This window comes from Lutjanus erythropterus, chromosome 7 (genome assembly GCF_056507025.1).
Source record: "Lutjanus erythropterus isolate fLutEry1 chromosome 7, fLutEry1.hap2, whole genome shotgun sequence".
NCBI classification, from domain to species: Eukaryota; Metazoa; Chordata; class Actinopteri; order Lutjaniformes; family Lutjanidae; genus Lutjanus; species Lutjanus erythropterus.
The window spans coordinates 9,131,393-9,155,888 of NC_139323.1; the positions used below are offsets into that span (position 1 = coordinate 9,131,393).

Here is a 24,496-nt window from a genome sequence, read left to right on the forward strand (position 1 = left end):
TCGCTGCTCCGGAGGATTTCATGCTGAGCGTAAGACTGTCACTTAAAGCTTGAACTTTTAAACCGGCTAAGTGGCAGCTGTGACATACTGCTGCCATGAGCATTCGCATTTACATAGCAAAGAGCTCTCCATCATTTTACATTACCTGTCTTTGGAGTCTTCGTGTCTCAGCCAATTAAGTCCACAGCAAGAATTTTTCCACCTGCCAGTCTCTGTTCCAGCGCTCGGTTCACGTGCTAACAGATGGCACACTAGAGAACACTTCTGGCGAGTCCCTGCTGAGGCAGCTTTTCAAAAGCACTATATTCATAACCACACAACACCTGGTGAGCAAACTGCGTAAATCCACTGCGTAAACCTTTAAAAATAAAATGAGACAAATAGCTCGAGAGATCTGCATGTAATATCAGACAATATCATTCCAAAACCTTTTATGATCACGCTTTTGTTCCAATTTGCGCTTTTCTGTAAATCACAGTATAATCAGCACCAGTTTCATGCCAGCTGGGACAGGGCTGCAAACACTTCAAACACACTCCTACGAACAAGTTAACAGCTCATTGCGTGTACGCTGGCAGGTAATAATGTCAGCTCCCACAACAGGATGTGTTTTGACCTGAGGAGCAACCACCAAGATAAGAAATTAACTGGAGAGAATCAACCCTTCTTCAACACAACGCTGCTCTGCCTCTCAGTCTTCTCCTCTCTCCTCCTGACCTGATCTTCTTTTCCAAACAGAGCGTATTTATATGCAAACATCCCATCTAATTAAGAGAGATCATTAATGACCACAGGAATCTCAAATGGTGTCACTCGCCAAGAGAAGACACGTTAAATTCTCTGATAATAATAGGGTCTTACATTTCACAGCAGTCATTATGGGGGGTGGGGGGGGTAGAGAAGAAGAAGAAGAAAAAACTCAATAATTTTGATCCCAATGGACAGATAAAATGGCTCATTACACTGTTTCCAAAAGAGAATATCACTGAATGAACGAAACAAGAAAGGTTTCATCTAGTTTAGATTACAAATGAGATCTAGAGTACAGCACATACTTCATTATATAAAGGTGCACTGCTGCATAACCCTGTTTCCTATGAATTAGGCTCATATGCAACTAATTCGCATTAGTAATTCATGTTTAGCAGGAAGTAGTAGTAAGAAGTAAGAATGAGGAGGTAGGTGTAGGGCAGGGGTTTTGCTTGTACTGACTCAAACCGTGCCACGTTGATTTGCATTTCCATTATTTCTAATAATGCATGTGGCGAGTCGTGCCCAAGATGGACCATCGCTGGAGCGGAGGCAAAGCAAATCTGACCCGCTTCCAAGGGGGCTGTGGTGATGTCTCACCTACCGCAGCCAACCCATGACAACCCCCCTTTGTCCCCTTAAAACAAGCGTGTGTTGCAAGACTCAACTCATGTCTGTGCAGGAGAGCAGGGACAAAAACATTTTTAAAAGTATGGTCTAAAGTACATGGTGCACATGCTTTTAGGGCAACTCCACTTTCCAGTTTAAGCAGTGCATAACCTGTGTGTTAAGTAAGGCGCAAGGAGCAAAGAGGTTTTATTTAGTCTCTTAATTAATCATAGGTGTGTTTTGAATTAAGCCAATGAAAAGTGTCATCTCCCATTCCCCTTTAAGAGCCAGGAATGCCTGCCTCTGGCACATTGCTATTTAAATGACAAATTTGGCAAGTTGAAGAGGTGAACAGGGAGGATAAAATGACCTACTTCCAGAGATGCAGGCACTGCGGTTAATCTGTGAGTTGCACGGGCCAGGTCATAAAAATTAACATGATGATTAATAGCAGATAGGCTGCAGGTGGGTAAAATAGGATCTCCACACTGTGCGCATTAATGCACACAAGAACAGCAGCATGGCTGCTGTGACATTACAGCATGCATGAAAATGTTACTCTGTTATTTATTGAAAGCAGCCTCTCTAATCATTAAATTAAACAATAAAAGAAAACACACGTACATGAATACAGCACACAATAAAGAAATCACCTGCTCAGCTTGCACTGCTTAACATGATTTATTAGATCATTTAATGATCAAAGATCCTGCTGTCATTTATGTTTCTGTGCATGCAGTAATGTCACTGCAGCAAATATTGTTAATATTTAAGCAACCGAAATAAAAGCAGTTATAAAGTTGACAGGACAGCTGAAATTCTCCAGAGGAAATACTGTTTTAGACAGTTCTGATGGAAGTCAGGATTTATACTGTATACCACAAAAATGGTATGAACTTTGACCGTGTGTGTGATATTTTGGATGTGTAGAAGAACAGAGGACATGAATAATTGTTAGATCCTGACTGATCCTGTCACATTTAAACAATCAACAGCTGCTGTGCCTCGTGTGTAAATGCTCACAGCGTCTCTATTGTATGTGGAGACCCTCCATCCTATTTCAACCACCTGTGATCATCCACTTTTGATCAGAATGTTGATTTTTATGACTGTTTATTTGTATGATGTAGTCACACCATCAGAATAATGTGTCTACTGAATATCAGAGAAATACTGCACCACTGACTTTAGACCAGGTTTTTGTTGGTCAATGATTCAGTCACTTTCTGCTACCTCTAGATAGAAATGCACCAACAATGCACCTGATGACACCTCATTTTAACACCAACACACCCATGGGCACACAGAGGGGTGTAAGTGCATTTGCTGCCTAGACAACGTGAGCGCTGGGCGAGAAAATGACAGCTGTGTCGGGCAGAAAATATCGATGACGGCTGTGCTGCACTGTGCACTGCTTTGCACTGGGCTGAAGATAGAGCCTTCTGTGTGCTCGGCTCGCAGTACTTTTGTAGCTTCTAACTGAATCTCTGTGTTGAAAGTTTAGTTTCTCTTCGGTGTCGCTGTTTTTACACTCAGGTATCCACCTTATTTTACTGTATCATGTTCGCTTTCAGCTTATAGGAGTTGTGTTACATTACTGATGGTGTAAATTGAACATTTCTTGATTTAGCTTCATAATAGAAGATGCTGACTAATAAAATAACAGGGGGTTTATTGTGAAGAATTTATAAAGGAAATGTAACATGTTTATTCACCATTTTAGAGTCGCTTCAAGTGAGTAGCCCCATTTTAATAGAGATGCAAATCCCTGCCATGCTGGGCCAATGTGCTGAGTCAAACCGAGTCAAGCCAAGCCAGCATACGTGAATGGAGAAGAGACTGAAGGCCTCCCCTAAGACAAACCCTTTGTTTACTTGCTTAGTTTTGCTCAATTTTCTGGATGTCTATGGTGTCATGATTAAGTAATTAGATCTCATAGACATTTTCAACTTGTTGCTGACATAACTTCAGACTACACAAAACACATAAAAAGGTCTGTCCTAAGGCATTAATTAGTTTAGGCTAATATTTGTGATCTCCTTTTGATAAGTAATGTGATACTAATGAAATATTTTTAATTTCCATTCGCTGAGGCTGATTTTAAAATCGTCTCATGTAGGCCATGGGTGCACAAGGATGCTACTGAAAGACACTGAGAACATTTCTATTTATGCACAGATCACATTTGAATTGATTCTCCTCTTATGGTCTTTACCCTGTGTCTCATCTTAGATTAGAACCCATCTTGAAATTATGAATGACTCATTTAGACATATGGGACGTCATATGCAGCTTTCTCGTTATAAAAAGATGACCAGCAGGAACACTTTGATCCACAGCCTCTCTCCATTAAGTCTATGGAGATAAGATCAGCAGGGTATCTACTTTCAATCTAACATGTGGTCATGTGACTCATGTTCAATGACAATGTATGCAAAAGCACCTGCTATTTTCATTCACATAGATACAGTGTACCACATGCAGAAGAGTCAAGTGAAGTGAAATATACATCAGTGATTACTTATTATATTCTCACATATATTTCTACTGCTTACTTTTGAACCACGTTGATCAACATCTATTGTATTCTTCCAATAAGTTGTAATTTTTCCTGTCTATGTTGGGGAGACTATTGTTTGTATATGATTTTTTTTTTTTTATTTCCCCACATATTCCGGTGGTGTACAAGGAGCTGTAAAAGTAAAGTAAGCATTGAAATGAACTTAAGTTAGACTGAAATAACATTTTTCATTTTAACACTGTGAATGAAACAGTATTTTCTCTTGTAGGACCACTGAAGATGATGTGTAATTTCAAAACCATACAGAATATAAAAGAAACAACCTTGGTCCAAAATGGTATGTAACCAATTTGATGTTTGCTCAAAATTTGTAGGAGTATTAGGAAAAATGACTGGAGCCATAATAACCTTTTGGTAATGTTTGTCTGAAGGCCTTTACTCTGAGTGAACAAATAAATGGCTCAAAATTGCAAATGTTCAGAGGCAAATTTTGACATGCCTGACTATTCCTGTCAAACATCAACTAGTTTTTTTTTTTTGTTTTTTTTTTTAAATGCGGCATAAAAGATATAGTCAGCATCATGTTATGATGATCTGGTACACGTTTTACTTAATAAAAAGAAGAAAATCCAGCACTGGCTGGATACAGGTTTGAAATATATGATTAATGTGCAAATTAATCATACAAAAAACCCCACATCTGGTGTGCAAGGGCTTTAATGAGTAATAAACCAAACAACGAACATAAAACACTTAGAGCTGCAATGATTAATATATTATTAAACTACTTTTAAATTCATCTCCATCTATTTGGATGAATGATTAACCATTCTGACTCATTTTGTTCATTTTAACAAAGCCAAAATGTCAGATTCCAGCTTCTTAAATGTGAAAAATTTCTGGTTTCTTTACTCATCTCTGATGTAAGACATTTTATGGACCAAATAAGTAATCAGTTAATGGAGAAAATGGTCGACAGACTGATCGATAATGCAACAAATCATTATAAGAAAGACTTGAAAAATAGCTCCACATGTTTGGACCTGTTTAACTGACAAAATTGTGACAACATTAATTAATTGGTTAATATTTTTATATTATTTTTTTATATCAAAATTTTCAGATTTCAGCTTCTTAAATGTGAATATTTTCTGGTGTCTTTTCTTGTACTCTCTGACAGTAAACTGAATGTTATTGAGTTGTGGACAAAACAAGACATTCAAGGACATCATCTTCACACTGATGTACATTTTTCACCATTTTCTGACATTTTGTGGAACAGCTAATCAATTAATTGATAAAATCGACCGATTAATCAGCCCTAAAAACACTATACTAGGTAAAACAGTTTCACCATTTTATACTGAGATCATCCAAAAGTAACTGAACGTAATCATGTTATATCACTTTAATATAATATTAATATTTAATTTAATATTTAATAATTTCATATTTAGGATATTTTGATTTCATCACTGACTACATTTTAACAGGTAATTAGTAATGGTATCAGAATACATTTTTAAAGTAACTCTCCAAACCCTGCTGTAGAGTCAGAGAGAGCGTCATCAAAAGATGATTATCAAAAGAGTTGGCGATTCATTTAATAGTCTAATAATAATTGATCATTTGATTATGCAGCTCTAATTCTATTTTTAGTGCGAAGACTCATTTTTGTCAGGAAAAGAAGGGACATGGAACAGATGAAAAGTTATTCACAATGAAAGTGAAAATACACAGTCAGTCAAACTTTCAAAATGTTGCAATGTAAATTATTCTCAAGAGTGAAAATCGTTACTTACAAAGCCAGTTTTTTTTAACAGGGGTCAAACAAGCAGATTATTACATACATTACAATTATTAGTAATCAAGGGAAGTGCTGTTTGGAACTGTGCTTTTACATGTGCAGTAAAAATAAAAATTTTGTTGTCAAAATTTAATCCAAACTCCAGCACAAAACTTTGTTGAAATGCCTTTGAGCTATTTAATTAAAATAGAAACTTTTCAACATGATCTTAAAACAAAATGTGCAGGGAGCTGCCAGCAGCATTTCTTAAAGTTTAGTGAATATTTTAATCAATTAATCAGTAAAATAGCTCCTGGAATATTTATAAAGTAAATAAAGTAAGAATAAATAGAACTTAAATTTGTACTGAAATACCTTTAAGCATATGTTTGAGCTTAAGTAGCACAGTTTTTAAATTATGTAAAAAAACAAAACAAAAAAAAACAAAAAAACAGACACACAGATTCTGATAATCATACAAATGCTGAATATTGGATCCAATAATGAGCCGGCTGATGAGCAGTCAGACCCTGTTTCATTTATATAGTCAAAGTTATGACATTTTACAGACCAAAAGAGTGTATGTTAATATTACATTGCTAAGTCAAAATGACAAAATAAATGAAATTCTGACTTAATATCTAATAATCTTGATAGTTTTCATAATAATTTTAATAGCTTATGTCAGATTTTTTTTAAAATTAAGAATGAGTATGTCTTTGGTTATTTTTACTTTTTTACTATCATTTGTTTTCTTTCCCTAATGGAAATAAACTTTAGGTCAACTTTATCTGTGTTTGTGAAATCTTTTGTATGTGTTTTGTTATTGTATTCTGCCAAAATTAATCGGAGCAAATTGTAATTAAACACAGTAAAACAAAAGTTTTTAAAAAAAATTTTTATGTTTTCTTCACAGGTCAATGCTTTTAACCATAATTTGATTATCTGATGTGTGATTTTGCAATTTTGCAATATATTCTGTTATTTATATACCCTAAATATCTATCAGAAAGTTTTCATCAGTATTATAATACTGACTTCAACCAAGTTGCCCAACACTGTTTAACATTCAAAGAGGAAAAGTTAATCCTCTTTATTCCAACAGTGACCTGCCATCGCTTATATGCAGCGTGGGCAGCACCCACTCCCAAACACCCCGTTTTGTGATTGGTGATGAGGAATTATTGAAAATCAAAGATGGATTATCTTCCTGACCGAGGAGCCATTCAGGAGAGGCTGTGGTGGGAAGATCCAAACCCACTCAAGATAACATGCAGGCCAACAGAGGTCAACAGAATTGATCGGTCTGATGCTTTACATAAGTGGAAGTCTAATTCAACTCATTAAATATTTCAGTCTTTTGTAAACAGGGAGAGTTATCCTTGATGAGGACAGACTCAATGAACCTGCTGCTGTTTTTTTCTTTTGTCAAACAGTTCACACAGACAAAAGTACAAAAAGTAACGAGTAAAGAGGTGGGAATTAATGCAACAAACTCCTTCACATCCCAGTTAAAAATGTTGGTAACACATTATTTGAAGTGGTGTGCACAAGATTGTTATTACACTGTCATAACCATGAATGAGTCTTCACTACAGTTGTCAAGTGTTGTTTGGTCAATTATGTAATTTTAATGCAAAGCTGTTGTTTGAGATGTCTTTGTTATGACAACTTGACATTAACCAAGACACCATACCCTGTCAGTGCCTTTGTTAACCTGACATTATGATGCTTAAAGAGACTGTTTAGCTTTATATTTAAACATTACATTTTAGTTCAGTTAGCCACGTTGCTAGCTGCCTATTAAGCTGATTCCGCCCTGGGGTGCCAGGAGCCAAATCTAGCAAGAAAACCGCTTCAGCACTGTATTCCCTATCAAACCACCTCAGTACTGTATTCCCTATCAAACCACCTCAGTACTGTATTCCCTATCGAACTACCTTAGTACTGTATTCCAAAATAGCCACTGACAACCAGGGTTGGGTACCATTCACATTTGAACCAATACAGTTCAGATACCAGTGGACTTCAGTACTGGTACCCACTTTAATCTCTCTGTAGTAAAAAAAATGTAATAAGTCAAAAGTTCACAATTTCAACAGTGTTAATTGTTTTGAAACTTTGGTTTCACATTACATAGACAGCAGCGACTGCTGTCTGTGTTGAGCTTTGAAAAGTTTAACCACACTTGCAGCCGCTTTTGGCTCACTATTACCCCGACTCCGTCACGGCGCTCTCTGACTTAAACAAGCTGCTGCTGCTCACACAGGGTTGCTCCCAGGAATCAGTATTTGGCAATGCTCTAACGTGAATTGGTACTCAGTAGTACCGATCAGTACGCTTAAAAAGTGCTGAGTTCGGTACCCAACCCTACTGACAGCAGTCAAAAACATTAACAAAGACTCTTTCATGTTCATGACAGGTATCTGGCACTGTTATGCCAGTGTAATGACAGTGTTATGCACACCCCCGCAAATGTTTAAAACTTTATATACTTTATTCTATTCTATGTCTGTCAGGGTCTCTGCTTCCCTTTTTCTTACTTCCTTTACGTCTCTTTGAATAAGGCTGACAGGATTGTGTAGCTTGACAAGGACATTTCTAATTTTATATTTACATGAAAAGGCAAATATGCAGCTGTGGTCACATGTTCTTGTTTGCCATAAATATCCCTGTCAGTACGTCAAACAAATAGACGCGGCTGCAGTTTGTCCCTGCTCCTTGCTCGCAGCTAATGTACAGCCATTCATCAGACAGGGCCAGGCTCCAGTGCAAACCTGCACAGAGATTAGCTAATGTCTCTGTGGACCTGTTCATCATCCTCTGCCCACCTTAATGACAAATAAATCTCACCAGAGGTTAAGGCTTGCCTCTCCCCCTCACCGGATGGTTGTATAAAATGTCTCCGAGTACTCGTTCACCATTGCAGAACAGATTATACCCTCCCCTGAGAGGGTTCACTCTGTTATTCTCTTGTTTTCCTGTTGTTATTTAAAACTGCCCATCTTCACACAATATAACTCTATTATATTAGTATCTGAGGAGACAGCTCAGTATATTTAGTAGATGACCAGTCCAAATGTTTCACTGATGGCTGCACTGATAAATAACACACGCACAACCACTAATTAATTTCTCCTTCATGTTATCTATTTTCCTAAAGTTAATGAGCCATCCTCATTTACTGAATGACGAGTCACAGCCTAACTGCTGCTAAGTGGCACTGTAGGCAGGTGCAGAATTATAGCCTGCAACACAATTAGTGCTATATAATGAAGAATGTAATGTAATTCAGCCTCATTGCCAAAGGTGCAAATTTTCAAATGGACATACAGCAATTAACAAGTGAACAACTCATTGTTCTTGGGGTTTTACAGGCTGCACCTCAGGGTCTATTTTTGCCGCAGCTCAAAGACTGACACAAGCAGCGCTGCACTGTGCTCCACTTCCTGACCGTGAGATGTGCTCTGTCTGTCTCTTTGCCGTTTTCTGTGGAGGCACAACAACACCAGAGTGCTGTTAGCTGGCGCCGAACGCTGCCTCTTTGGCCTTGCGTTCACAGCTGACCTGTTTCTAAGTTCCACCCCCTTATTTACTGTTACTTTATCAAGCGCTCCATTGTAGCAGGTCACACATGCAGCTTATAATAATAGCAGCGACTGATTTACCACTCGAGTAATTTTTTAAAGGACAAGTCCTTGATTTCACACTGAGGTAGATAAAAGCAGCTTTTTATCTGAGTTTTTTCTCAGCTGAAATGACAGCTAGCTGATTTGATCTCTTGTAGACGGTTAGCTAATTAACATTAATTGATAATTTGATTATTGATTGATAATGAAACTAATCATTACAGGAGGAGAGACTTCATGTTCGTCTATGGGCTCCACATGTTTGGACCTACTTTTCAATTGACAAGATTGTGACCAAACAATTAATTAATTAATAGAGAAAACACATTAATCATCATTGAAAGTAATGGATAGCTGCAGCTCTGAATAGAATGTACCATTACTTTATATGTTACTTTATTTCCCTTGAATACTCTGACCCTCAGGACCAAAGCAAAGCTTTATCATTGTCTGCTTTCTCAGACACTCTCCACTTCTGTACATTTTTGTTACTCATTAATCACACAAGCTAGCAGGCGCTCCCGATGACATAACTACATGTGGGAAAGTCGCAACCTGCTCGTGGTTGGCGTCTGTGTATTCTGAGCGGCAGCATAATGACTTATGGCATACAGACTTCAACTTCTCCTCTTGCTGTCCGGGCTCATTACTAGGAGAAATGCCAAGGGCTCTGAAATATTCAAAAAGCAGAACAGATCACCTCCCTCCGGCCAACTGTACCACGGCCGATCATCTGTCACCCAGTAAGTAGCTAGACACCAAAGCTAGTTTAAGGAGGGCTCTGTAATGAATGTGCAGGAAAATATCTGCCGTGTAGCTGCAACTAAGACTAGAGCTAAATCTTAGTGTAGATAAAACCTTTTGTCTTTATCTTGCAATACAAGTCATGCATTTTTTTTTTTGTTACAGCAAATCATGAACATGCTACATAATAATATTAATAAATCATGCCAGACATGTCATCATGAGATCAAATGGCAGAGAGTTGTTGAGTCTTTGTGGCCATTTGTCCATTTATTTCACAAACAGCAGGGGGGGATGAAGCATGATCAGAGGTTGTTCTTTCAAAACGGTCCTCAATCACATCACCAGGAGGCTTTTAAAGCCACTCATTCCAAATCTGTTGCTCACTAAGAACTGATCGTTCTGCTGTTTTTGGTACAACTTCCTGAAGACAAAAGAAGTCTGCTTCTGCTTCATTAGAAGTTCTTCTTCAAACGACACATCTGAAGATGTGAGTACAAAGTATTGTTCTTGCAACTAAGAGCAAATATTAATGTGACCACTACAGAAAACTGCAGATGAACATTTAATATCCAGAAAATTCATATTATAGATACAACCACTGACTGTCTGTATAACATTTTGGCCACAATTTAGAACACTGACCATTAGAGCTGCAACTAATGATCATCCATTTTTCAAGTCTTTCCTGTAACAATTATTGTCATTATCAATCAATCTGTTAATCTTTTTTTTTATTTTTATTGAGCAATTAGTTATGCACGTGGATTATTTATGGTTCATATTTGTAACTAAGTGTACATGATTGTAGTAACTGTCAATGACTGTTCCAGATGGTTAATGAATGTCAATGATGTTAACTGTTAATAACTGTCAATGACAGTAAATGACAGTAAATGACTGTCTGTGAGGTTAATACCTGTTAATGACTGGCAATGATATTAATAACTGTTAATAACTGTCAATGACTGTCAATGAGCATTAATGACTGTTCCAGACGGTTAATGAATGTCAATGATGTTAACTGTTAATAACTGTCAATGACAGTAAATGACTGTCTGTGAGGTTAATACCTGTTAATGACTGGCAATGATATTAATAACTGTTAATAACTGTCAATGACTGTTACTGATGGATAATGATGGTTAATCAATGTCAATGATGCTAAGCACTATCATTGACTGTTAATGATATTGATAACTGTTAATAAGTGTCAATGACTGTCAATGAGCATTAATGACTGTTACTGATGGTTAATGAATGCAAATTATGTATATAACGTTTAATAAGTGTCAATGACTGTCAATGACCATTAATTACTGTTACTGTCAGTTAATAAATATTAATGAATGTCAATGATGTTAATAACTATCAGTGACAATCCATGACTGTTAATGACCATCAATAACTGTCAATGACTGTCAATGATATTAATAGCTGTTACTAACAGTTAATGGCTGTTAGTGATGTTCATAACTGTTCATAACTTTTAATTAATTAGTTCTATTGAATGTCTATATGTGCCCCCCACCAAGCTCCTGTCTCTTGTATTGAGAGGATCAAACTGTTCATGCACAACCATCCACAGAATGAGAGTCAATGGAAAAAAAAAAAAAGAAAAAGCCCCCCCAAGCTGGAAACACATGACGTATCAGTAACTTTACCCAACAGAGAACATTTTACACACTAACTACACAATATTATCCTTTAATAAAAATATACAGTATATATTTTTAAGTAGTTAAGTTGTATTCACTGAAGTTCTGGAATGTGGGGAGAAGTGGGACTGACCCCCTCTAGCGCCCTCTGTTGAACAGCCACTGTGTGTGACATGTTTTTGTTAGATCCAGTTAAACTGTAGCTCTGTAGATTGTGCAGGACAGACAGGCAGAATGTAATTAAACTGACTTAAGTCAGGATTGTGCCCAATATCATTTTATCTACAGTAGTATTGCATTACTGTCTAATAATTTCACTGTGCAGGACACACAGGCAGAGACCAAAGTCAGCTGGAACATAATCTCTTCTCCAAAAATCAACGCTGTTCTTCCTTAGAATGAAAGTTTATTCTTAAGTTTGCAGGTAATAGTTTGATTTTTCTAAAATGTAGGTCTGCTTTCAACCTCATGTCACAATCCTATGTCATATGACTCGAACACACCTAAAATTCTGATTATTATGACAAACAATATGCGTCTGACATGGTATACGCCTTTACAGTTTGGCAACCAGAGAGTTGTAAAATGCAAATCTGACTGATAAATTTCAAACTTGAGGAAGAATTATTCCTCAGTCCTCACATACCTCATTTGACTGTTAGCGTCTTGACTTCAACATTTTCTGTTTTTTTTCTTTCCTCCGACATTGAGACATGCAGCTCTGACTAATTACCGTGAACTCAGTGTACAGCGTGTGAGCCACATCAATCACTCAGTGTCATCTGCTGAACTGAGTCTGACAGATCCTGAAAGAATCTTTTGTAACTGACTTAGTTACGAGGTGATGATTGGAACAAAAGCCTCAATCAATTTCTGTGAGAAAGGTGGCATTTGAGACGCCACATTCCTGTTTCCCTTTTTCTGCCTGATGCTCTTCTTCTACTTTCAAAGCCTATTATAATGTGATGGTGTCAGCTTTTAACTGCTTTTCACTTGACATCATGTACAATGGGGAGGAGAAAAAGAAAAACACATCTGTTAATTGTGGGGGCTTTTCAGTCCATTAAAGAGCTACACATGAACTCATGGGCAGGCGTGGAGAGTAACAGATTACATCTAACGGGATTACATGAATAGAATAAAATAAAAGGTAACTGTATTCTATTACAGCCTATTCCTTATAGTTCTTAACAATCATTTAGAGTCATTAACAGTCATTGACAGTTATTATGGTTATGAACAGTTATTTACAGTTATTAACCATAATTAATCCACAACTTATTGATTAATTAAGAAACTGATCAACAGATTAATTGTTAATTAAAATAATGGTTACAGGAAAATAGTTGTCATGATTATCGATTAATCTGTCGACCATTTTCTCCATTAGTCATTTAGTCATTGGTCCATAAAATGACAGAAAATGGTGCAAAATATTGATCAGTGTTTCTTGTTTTGTCTGCAACTCATAAAAATACAGTTTACTATCAGAGAGAAGAAAAGAAAACAGAAAATATTCACATTTAAAAAGCTGAAATCAGAGAATTTTTACTTTTTTGAAATTAAAATTAATTAATAATAGTCGATTAATAATAGATTAATCATTGCCGCTCTAAATGTTTTATGTTTGTTGTTTGGTTTCCCTCCTTTGTTGTGTGCAATTGATTGATATAAAGACAAAAAAAGTGATAATGAATCAGCAACTGTGGATGGTAGGATACTGTTCTTTATTTTAAAATGTAATCCTACTAATAATCCCCCCATCTGTAATCTGATTACGCCTTTTTTTTTTTATCCTTAACTGTACTGGCATACAGTTACCTTTTTAAAATCCAGGTTACATAATCCTGTTACATGTAATCCGTTACTGCCCAAGCCTGCCCACACAGTGTGGCTCAGTGTGGCCGCTTTCCACATCACCAGCGCAGGTATCACTTTACATTCAAACCACGCTCTAAAAATGCCCCTTGTTGTTTAACCACAGAACATTATAAGCTTTCAAAAGTCACATTCATTAATGCTCAAGAGGACAAGGTCAAACAACTTTAGTGCACCATCTGCCATCAAAGGGCCAGCACCACAACAAATGACCGTCTAATTTACTTATCTGTGGTTTGTGGTCAGGGGAATTGAAAAAAAAGAGAAGCTAATTGCCAACATCCTATTTATCATTGCTTCTTTGAAATTATCCATACAAGTTAATTTAGTCAGCTTTGGCCAGGCGGCCAGGGAGGAATACAAATTGGTGATACACAATAGAATGATAATTTACTGTGTGAATGAGTGTGTGTGTGTGTGAGAGGGGAAAAAAACAGACAGGAAAAGAAAGTCCCTGAAGTATCTCAGTGAAAAGGTCACTGTGTTTATTACTCAGACACCTAGTTGCTACATCCAGTGGCTGACAGCTGCACAGAGTTGCATTCACATCATCCAGTAAGTGTGAAATTCCTTCTTGATTCATGATTTTCACTGGTTTACTGGATTGATTCATACATCTGTACCTCTAAACAGTCATTTCCATCACTGTGAACACGGTCTCTATGATTGACGTTACCCAGATTGTGTTAAAATTTAAAAAATGATTCAGTTTAGTGTTAGAACTGGACACCTCAAACACATCACTGCAGCCAAGTTTGATATTTTTAACACAAGTGACATCAGGGTCATCGCAGGGAGGTTGCAAGGACCTGTGCGAACTTGTTGTGCTCACATGCACGTGCATGAATCACAGACACGCACACATGTTGTGCATTTTGCAGTACTGTGATATAGCAAGGGGTACTGTGATTGTACCCCTTGCAATGACAATAAAGCTTCTTAAATCTTAATCTTAAATCTAGCAGGGACAGTTCACCTCAAAATCAAAAACATATTTTCCCCTGGCCTGAGTAGTGTTTTTTAACCACGTAGATTTTTTTGGTGTCAGTTGCAGAGTTTTGGAGATAGTAGAGAGAGAGAGCAGTTCTGGTAAATTTCATATCAGTAGATATCAATAATTTAGTAGTACAATAGTACACATTTGCCATGGCATCGTTTAGATAACCTTATGCAATGTCACATTTATTTCTGTCCAGTGTTACATTAATTTTTCGCCAAGATCTTGTATTAATGACGGGAGAGTCAGACTGCTGTGTAAAGTCTCCATCCCAAAGATTCTCACTGGTAACCCCTGGATTCTGTGGTGGCCAACCCATGTGTGAAAATGATGTCTCACGCTCCCTGAACCACTCCTTCACTATTTGAGCCCGATGAATCCTGGCATTGTCATCTTGAAATATGGCCGTGCCATCAGGGAAGAAAAAAATCCATTGATGGAAAAACCTCTTCATTCAGTATATTCAGTTTATGAGCTGACCTCACTTTTTTGGGGACGTAATGTTGCTGAACCTCGACCTGAGCAACTGAAGCAACCCCAGATCATAACACTGCCCCCACAGGCTTGAACAGTAGGCACTAGGCATGATGGGAACATCAGTTCATCTGTATCTCTTCTCACCATGATGGAACAGGGTAAATCTGGACTCATAAGACCACATGACCTTTTTCCATTACCCTCACTGATAAGTGTTTTTCTTAAGGCTACACAGCTGTTTAGTCCCTGTCCCTTGATTTCTCTTCACATTGTGGAAATGCTCTTACTTGAACTTAACTTTAACTTAAAACACAGCGGTGAGTTCTACTGTTGAATTTTTACCATTTGATTTCACCAAACATTTAAATGATCTCCGATCACGATCATTCACGTTTTTTTCTCGAAGATGATGGTTCACCACTATCCTTCCAGGTTTTAATAATGAATTGGACAGTTCTTACCCAATTTTAGTAGTTTCATCAATCTGCAGGACAATAAATTGACCCTTCTGAAACAGGGCAACATCTTTTTTATCCAATGGAAGGCTCTTAAATATTTGCTTAGTTAAATCCAGGTGGTGGCTTTTTTTTTTTTTTTTTTTTTGGTCAGGCAGTGTATATTGGTTTTTCCTTAACATGTAGTTGAAAATGCTAAAAACGCACATCTTTCTCATTTCTTTCTCATTGCCGTTATTTTCTGCCCCCCCCCCCCCCCCCATTTTAGTAAGTAAATTTAAATTTAAGTTTACATCAAGTAAACTTTCCTTATTCAAAAAAGTTTAAAACTTAAAAAAAGGAAAACACTTATTACATATCACAGTAAAACAATGTCTAAAATCTATGATGATGATACAATATAATATTGATATATTATTATGAAGTAGAGTCTACTGTAAAAAAGAAAGAAGTTCCTACATGAAACTGCTCACAGAGTAACCAGGTCATGATTTTTAATGGTTTCAAATTTAATGGAACTTAAATGATGCAGCTGCTCATTTTCAATGGCGAACACACAGCTAATAAAAAGAATAATAAGGTCTGCCCTTTGTGCTGACATAAATGCTTGGGTGGTTCACCGTCCATACATCACAACACGCTGCTGGAAAATCTTTAAATGATTAAACTGACTCGTGTTTGTATGTGCTTTAAGGCACCGAGGGGTTAGAAGACTGAGTGAGGGAAATAAAAGCACCTGAAAGTGGCCACAGGGTGAGTGGAAGTAAAAAAAAAAAGCCTCAGATGTGTTACATAAGAGAGGAGAGTGAGAGGTTAGGGTTATTTATTGGAGTCAAAATGACACCTGCAGAAATTGACACAGAGAAAGTGGCACTTAAGAGAGGGATCAGCTCTCTCAGGACGGCATCAAAAGGTCTTTTCCAGCGCTCAACGTGCCCCTCAGTGACATCCTGTGTACTGGTCAATATTTGTTCTTTTCTGTCCCCCTCTCTGTCAGGCCCAAACAACAGAGCTTACCTGGCTTGTATCCATAGTAACAGGTGAAGCATACATGCAACAACTGCCCTCAGGCTCAAGCAATACAGATGCTAAAGACTGTTTGCTAAAAGTACATTAACAGGACTGGACTGAACATGTTAACCTGATGGCTGCACCTGTCTGTCAGAAACACTTCATCTTTACTGAAACCAGCCACGTTAATCCTTTCACACACTGTTCAGACATTGTTAACAATAAATCAGGGTTTGTACTGTTTGGCAATTTGCTAGCATTTTTGAAAATTTTTACAGCATGCACATTGGCTGAATTAATTACCAACCTGGGCCCAGACCCTCAGGGACACAGAGGGCTCACTGTGTGGCAAATCATGTGTGGTTATTTGATTAATGCACATTTGTTTGGTACTCTGATAAGCTCCACTGAAGCACAATATAAACTGATGATGATAATAGCCTCAAAGTAAGAGTCAGATTTGGGAGACATATGCGCCTGCTCTCGCCAAGAGTTTGATGAGAAGATTGATGCCACTCTCATAGTTCAAGTCAGCAGGTGTTTAGCTTAGCTTAGCATAAAATGTGGAAACAGCCAGTCTGAGTCTGTCCAAAACTCAAAAATATGCCAACAAATCATACTAAGTAACATGTTGTATATTGTTTGTTTAATTCATACACAATCAGAAATATAAAGCTAGCAATTGTGGTTTTGTGGGGAGTCATGGGCTGCATCTATTTCTTGGCAAACAGCAGCTGGATGCAGAGACTTGATGGAGTTAATAGTCACCATGCAGTGACTGAGTAAGGACTAACTGACACTAGAGCTGTGACGATCAATCGATTATCAAATTAATCGCCAGCTATTTTGATAATCGATTAATAGTTTTGAGTCATTTTTAAAGAGGCTGAAATTCTTTAATTCACAGTGAGTCATTATCAGTTATTAACAGTCATCGACAATTATTGACAGCCATTGATCGTCCTACTTTTCAATTCTTTCAATTTCAAGTCTCTCCTGTAATGATTATTGTCATTATTGATTAATCTGTCAACCAACTTCTCCATCAGAAACCAGAAAATAGTCACATTTTCTTAAAAAATGACTCAAAATGATCAAACAATTATCCCCATAGATGCAGATTAATATAATAGTTGATTATTAATAGATTAATTTGTTGCAGCTCTAAGTGTTTTAGGTTCATTGTTAGGCTTATTAGTTTGTCCAGCTACTCAGCTACTTTGCTGATTGATTGATGATTGATTGATTGATTTAAAGACAAAAAAAATAATAAATTTGTGAGACCATGATAATGAATTGGCTCTGTGCATGATAGTATAGCGTTCTTTATTTTAAAATTGTAATCCCACTAATAATCCCCATTTTTACTAAAAGTATCTGTCATCTGATTGTATTTTTTTTTATCTATATGTAACTGTAATGGAGTACAGTTACATTTTTTTTTGTATCCAGATCATGTAATCCTGTTACATGTGATCTGTTGCTCCACAAGCATGATCATTCATCTATTATAACTCATATGGCAGGATATGACCATCATGCCATTTCTTGATCCAGACACTGAAGACAGTCAGAGAGGAAACAGCAGCAGGAGCCGAGTGTAAAACCCTGACTCTACAGGTCCAACACACCCTGTCGTAATGTATATGACATGAGAAATGCAAATGCAACAGGCACGGGAGTCTGTGAATTATAAAACTCATACCTCCCTCCTGCACTCAAAGTTTCAACCTCCGAATGTAATTTATATTCATGAGGATATGCTGATGAGATGCATCTTGACCTTTTTTTTTTGCTGTAGGTCAGTAAGTAACAAACAAAAAAACTGGGGGATTCTCTCCTCCCTCGAAACAAACAACCATGGATAGAATGTTACAGTGAACTGTGTCAAAGGCAGTTATTATACCAGTGTGCAACCAGAGGGAACCGCTGGTTTGTCTGACATGCAACTCATTCTGCTCTCTTGTTTTTAAGCTTTAAAAATTGCAAATAAACATTAAATATCCTAATCAATTCCTTGGATAATACAAATATTTATTTAGTGCAAATTTTTGATAGAATATATTAGGGGTCGACCAATGTGTTTTTTTCAGGGCAGATACTGATATCCATTATTAGTAATCAAGAAAATCTACAAACAAGATTTAGAACCAATATATACTTAAAACTTTTAAAAACTTAAAAAAAAAAAAAAAAAAAATCTTACAGCATATGTTTAATTAAATTGGAACCTCTCAACATTCAACCAATCAGATAGTGTTGTGGGCGGGACATCGGGTGAGACCACAGAAAGGTGACTACAGACAGAGAGATGGTCACATCAGTTTCACAGTGACACATTTTTCAAATGAATTTATCATATCAGTGATTGAATTAAAAAAAGAAATCCAACAATCAGAAAAATGCTGATCACTGGATCTGATAATCATTCAGGCCGATGATCTGTCTAGCAATTCATCAGTGTTGCGCCAGTCACTGGAAATGAGTAACTAGTTACAGTTACAAGTTACTGCTCTCAAAATGTGAGAACTGAGTTACTGCATTACAACACTAACTAGTTACTAGGAAAAGTAACTTTTGCATGACTTTTTTTTTTTTTTGCTCAATACTCCGATTGATGCACACAGTTGTCCTCAACTCAAAAAATATGCAGCTTGTTGTTGAGAGGAGTAAAGAAACCAGGAAATATTCACATTTAAGACACTGAAATCTCCTTTTTGTTAATTAAAAAATGACTCAAAACGATGAATTGATTATCAAAATAGATGCAGATTAATTCAATAGTCATTAATAATAGATTAATCATTGTTTTAAGTTGGTTGTTGGGTTTATTAGTTTGTACAGCTGTTCCTTCCTTTGTTGTGTGCAACTGATTGAGTGATTGATTGACTGACTGATTGATTTAAAGACAAATAAGTAGAAATTTCCACCCAGTTAAGTATTTTTTGTTTTTTTACTAGAGGCCATGATAATGAATTGGCAGTGCACTGAGATATGATTACATTTTTTTTTTATCTGTAACTGTAATGGAATACAGTTATCTTTTTTGTATCCAGGTGACATAATCCCGTTACATGTAATCCGTTACTCTCCAAGTCTGGATATGTTATATTGTATAGGACAACACATACTGACAGACAGCAGCAGGTATCAGGTTATAACACAGACTGATGGTGGTGGTTCAGGTGTGTGATCCTCAGCTGATCTACATCTCTCAATATCTTGGATTTAGGTGAAAAGTCACAAAAGAGTGAGTTACCTCCGATGTCTGGTCGCAGCTTCTTGTCATATTCTTTGAGTAAATTGTTGAGTATTTCCGTGGTGTCCGTTTCTTGAGATTTGGGAGCCAGCATTTGGTTCACAGTGACATCCTCATAGTCCTCCTCATACTCGATAGTTAGAGAGCTGCACAGGTAGAATGAAAGAAGGTGGTTTGAAACAGGCGATGCCATGAAGAGAAGCCTTTTTTCTGCAGACTGCACGCACCTAAACATGACATTAGAGTCCTTCAGATAAACTTAAAGCTGAGCGCAAAGTTTTCTTTAGCAAACAATTGGAATTAGGAGAGCTTAAGTTTAATTTTACCAAAATCCCTGAACGCAACGCATCTTTTTCAGTCATTTAAGAGCGGTTTTGACAGAAAAGTACGCCACTTACCATGTGTAAAGGACAGACAGCAGTAGGACATAAGCCAGTAATTTGGATGTCATGTTTCTCGCAGGGGGGGACAACAAGTAGAGATCAGTGTCAGAGCAGAGGACGGTGCGTATCGGTGTCTGGACACGATGGTCACAGCTGCTCGGAGGATGAAACGAGGGAAAAGCTCTTCATAGTTTGTAATCCATCACAAATTTCACTCATTGTTAAAATGGTGCGGGCTTTTTTTTTTTTTTTTTTAAGAGATCCTTTCTTTCCGGCGCTTTCAGACGGAGCAGCAGCTTCTCACTCGTCGGGCTGCAGATTGCGGACACTGCTGGTCTTACGCAGGTGCGCACACTCTGAATGCGTCCTCTGAAAGACCCCGATTCATCCCAAAACTCCTCCACGGTGAGTCTGCGTCACTCCACTTTCTTAAAGACTACTTTCTGCACTTTTCTTCTAAGAACTGTCTAACCAGGTAAAAATACTTTTTGTTGACCCTTTCTTTCCCTTTTCTTTCTTCCTAATTAGGATATTTGGAACATGTGCCAGATAAAAATAAAATAGTACCACTTACCCTTATATTTAATGATTTATAAATGGTTTATAACCAGGATATTAATTGGCTTGTAAACACTTTATACATCATAAATAAACAGTTAAAAACAAATTATAAGACCATTTTATAGGGGTGACTGAGGACAGTTGCACCACTTAATGCATCTGAGACCATTCTTGACATGTTAAAGATCTTATAAAGCAACAATAAATGTGTGGTCTGAGTTTGTCACACCACAGAAACATTTGTTATTACTCACCCAGTCAAATTTGAATTATTTAAAAAAATCACTAAGGATATAAAATTAGGTCTCAAGATCATAAAAAAATGAGCAGTTTTCTGGGGTGTGTCCACTCTGCTATCTCGATGTCAAACACTACAACCTGAAAACAACTTGAAACAGCAGCTTTATTGAAACTGTCCAGACATGTCTGAGCCGCCAGAACCAGAGGAAGCTGGCAAGGTGTTTCTTCTTTCTTTTCTTCTGTGTCGGGTTGTTGGAACTGAAGTGAGCTAAAGTGAACTGCTGGGCTGATTGGGACTGAGAGAGTCGCTGAAGGTATGTTCGTAACTGACTGTTAGGGAGGGTGAGGTGGGGTGACCATGACGCTGGCACATCACAGAGCCATGTTTCAGGTCCACCCAATATATCCTGATCACAGAAAGTGATTGAACTCCAAATCCAGTACTACATAGTTCTCAGTGTTTTCACAAGTTTTAAGCAACTTTATTCAAACATGTATAATGTGTTTAGAAGAAAAACTCCTGTTTTCCTTCATGCAGACTTTAAACTTACATCTGTTTGCTAATTTCTCATATAGAAGATACATATGACATATCGTTCACAACAGATTTACATGCATGGAAGAAGTCAGAAGTTGTAGCTGACCTCAACCCATAACAGCCATGACAGACCATGATGTGCTAGCAAGACACACTGACACATGCTAGTCATGTCACTTAGACGTCAACAAAACTTTTAATAAATTTATAAAAAAAAAAAAAAAAAAAAAAGGTCAGGATCGTGTGACAAAAATACAACTTGTTAAAAAAAATTACTTTCATACCTCCAAAAAGTTTTTTCAAATAAACACAGCCACATATGTTAACTGTGTCTTCTGTCTTCCTGGTGAGGAGAGGGTCGAAATGAGCATGTGCTGTATGTTTCTGAACACGGGAATAAGACTTGTCGCTACCATCCCCTGTTGAAACTGTCCCCAGTCTACCCTAATTAATCTTGCTAATGAGCTACTAACATTTAAAACTTGCAACAGGGAACGTAAAACAGTGCATGCTGAAAATGTCAAGGTAAACAATACTGCCAAAGCCTCAGTGTATGAGTCTGGTCATTTTGATATGTTAATTTGATATGCAATTTGTTTTTTTGACAGTTAAGATATGCTGATGGTGGTTAAATGATATTAACCTATTAACAAATATCTGATGAAGCTGACAGGTATAAATGCTGCTGATGGAGACGACAAAGAAAAGAAATGAGGTCTGAGGCTTAACAGTGGGCTCACGATTTGGCAAGCAGCAGGTGATCGTTGCCCTTTTTTATCATTAGGTGAAATGTTTCCCATAGGAAACATAATTAATAACCCAAATACCCATCATAAAAAAAAAACATTATTGTAAAGTGGTATTAATAAAACATGTCTTAAATTGTGACTCGACTGAATTTTATTTCAGTTATATGACACATTATACTAGACAATCCATTAATTTTAAAGTAAATAAATGTTAGTGCCACTAATATTAATTACATCCCAGCTGGTCTTTCATGGTAAAAAAAAAAAAAAAAGAAAGGGGTGGGTGGGAGTGGTGGGGTTAAATATGCCTCTGTTCTTGTTGTTGTTTTTAAAATTATATTTTTTCATTGATTAAAATGCACCTGCAGTGGGAGCACAGGAGATGTGTTTCGAGCTCTTATTAGTCGTCACCTATTCATTTGAAGTCTTGCATATCAAAGTGTTGAAAGAGCTCTTTTATAGTTGCCAAATTTTACTAATTGGCATGCAGCCTTTGTAGCAGTGTTTGTAATTGTAATTGAGGGACCTTGTCATGCTGTGTTTATATTGTCCGTCTCCTGTACCTACAGTAGCAGTTAGGTGGACAACCAGTGGTAGAGATTAAACACTTGAGGTGATTTAGTAATGGGCTTTCATAAAGTTGGGGGACTCATGAGAGGCACGTTTTAAAAAAGTGTGAAAAGTGTGAGGCTGAGATGTCCCAGTTTTCTCAGACATTAGCAAGTTCAGAAAACACAATCCTGTATGTCCCATTATGCAATTTGATAATACTTGCCTCCGAAATACTTACTTCTTTCATTGAACTTTTTTTCACAGCAGCCATAGTTATATGAAAAAGCAGGTTAAACTCAGGTGTTACCAACGATACAACTTTAGGTCCCATTCCATTTAGTGTAGCCAAGCCTTTGCAGTGAATCAGCAGCCACAATAGCAGCAGTCTGACTCTGTTTGACCTGAATGGAACAGAGCCTTAAACACACAATATATTAGTTGTGCCACTAGGGGTCTCTCTCACATTGAAACAATTACAAAATACCTGGTTTGATGACATCTTAAATACCATGGAATCATGGGAGTCGTTGTCTTCATTATTAAACGATCACTATTGAAGAAAAAATCTTTCTCCCATATTTAAGTTAGAAATCATGTTCATTAACGAGGTAAATAAAGTTTTATTCACATTATGTTTCGGTCATGTTTGCCAGCTTCCTTCCTCACTCTCTGACATGTCCAGTCTGTTTTCCGGTAGTTATAGCAACCAACAGCTAGTAGGAAATGCTCCATTACCTTAAATAAATCTTGGAGTTTCCTGAAGTTGATCATTGTTGGAAATTACAGCTGCAACTAACAATTATTTTCATTGAATAATCTGTTCATTTTCTTGATTCATCAATAGTTATAGATACAAATGTATTATGGTTAATAGTTGTAGTTAACTGTATGGTCATATCAACTGTCAATGACCGTTAATAACTGTAAATGACAGGTAATGATGATTAATAGCTGTTAACTATTGTTAACAACTGTCAGTGACTGTCAGTGATGTTAATAACTGTTCATAACTGGCTGCTGTGAAAAAGGTCTATACCCAGGCCTCTGGTATATAATGCTATAAGGCTTTCTGTTAAAAAGCTCAAATCTAAATCCAAAGCCAGTGTAACCCTGATGACATCACAATGACATTATCAGGGTTAGTTTTTCAAAACTCCCTCCACAGCTAATAAGCTAAACTTCATGGGTAAAATAGGTGGCACTGCCCTTTAATTAAAGGTTGTATTGTCACCAGAGAGAGAGCATTAAAAATTTTTGTTTAACAACCCCATGTTGTATATGAGGGCAGGGTTGGGAGGGTTAGTTTAAAAATTTATTCAGATACAGTTACTAATTACCTGTAGTCAGTGAAGTAATTAAAGTATCACAACATTAAAATAATGTAACTTAATTATTTTCCATTATTTTACCTCAGTATAAAATATGGTGAAATTGTTTAGCCTAATATGGTGTTTTTAGGGCCGCAGCTAACAATTGTTTTAATCATCAATTAATCAGTTGATTATTTTCTCAGGTAATCAATTAGTTGTTCGGTCCATGAAATGTCACAAAATGGAGACGTCCTTTTCCTCCTCTTGTTTTGTCCACAACTCAAAAACATTCTGTCAGAGAGGAGGAAAGAAACTAGAAAATACTTGCATTTAAGAAGCTGAAATCAGAGAATTTTGACCTTTTTTTCTTCATTAAAAATGACTCAAAA

General features: G+C 37.0%; 1 protein-coding gene across 5 annotated transcripts in view; it reads right to left on the bottom strand.

Moving 5' to 3' along the window:
* gabrg3 (gamma-aminobutyric acid type A receptor subunit gamma3) overlaps positions 1 to 20,225 on the bottom strand; it is a 76,931-nt gene extending 56,706 nt beyond the window's left edge. For 3 of the 5 annotated variants that reach the window (XM_084722136.1, XM_084722137.1, XM_084722138.1), the window contains exon 1: positions 19,775 to 20,027. In XM_084722136.1, the coding sequence (XP_084578262.1) occupies positions 19,775 to 20,009 (235 nt within the window). In that variant the 5' untranslated portion in view covers positions 20,010 to 20,027. Of the gene's footprint in view, positions 1 to 19,774; positions 20,028 to 20,172 lie in introns of those variants that run through there. The other 2 variants (XM_084722139.1, XM_084722135.1) reach the window with 1 other exon arrangement.
* Between the last annotated feature and the right edge of the window lie 4,271 nt (positions 20,226 to 24,496).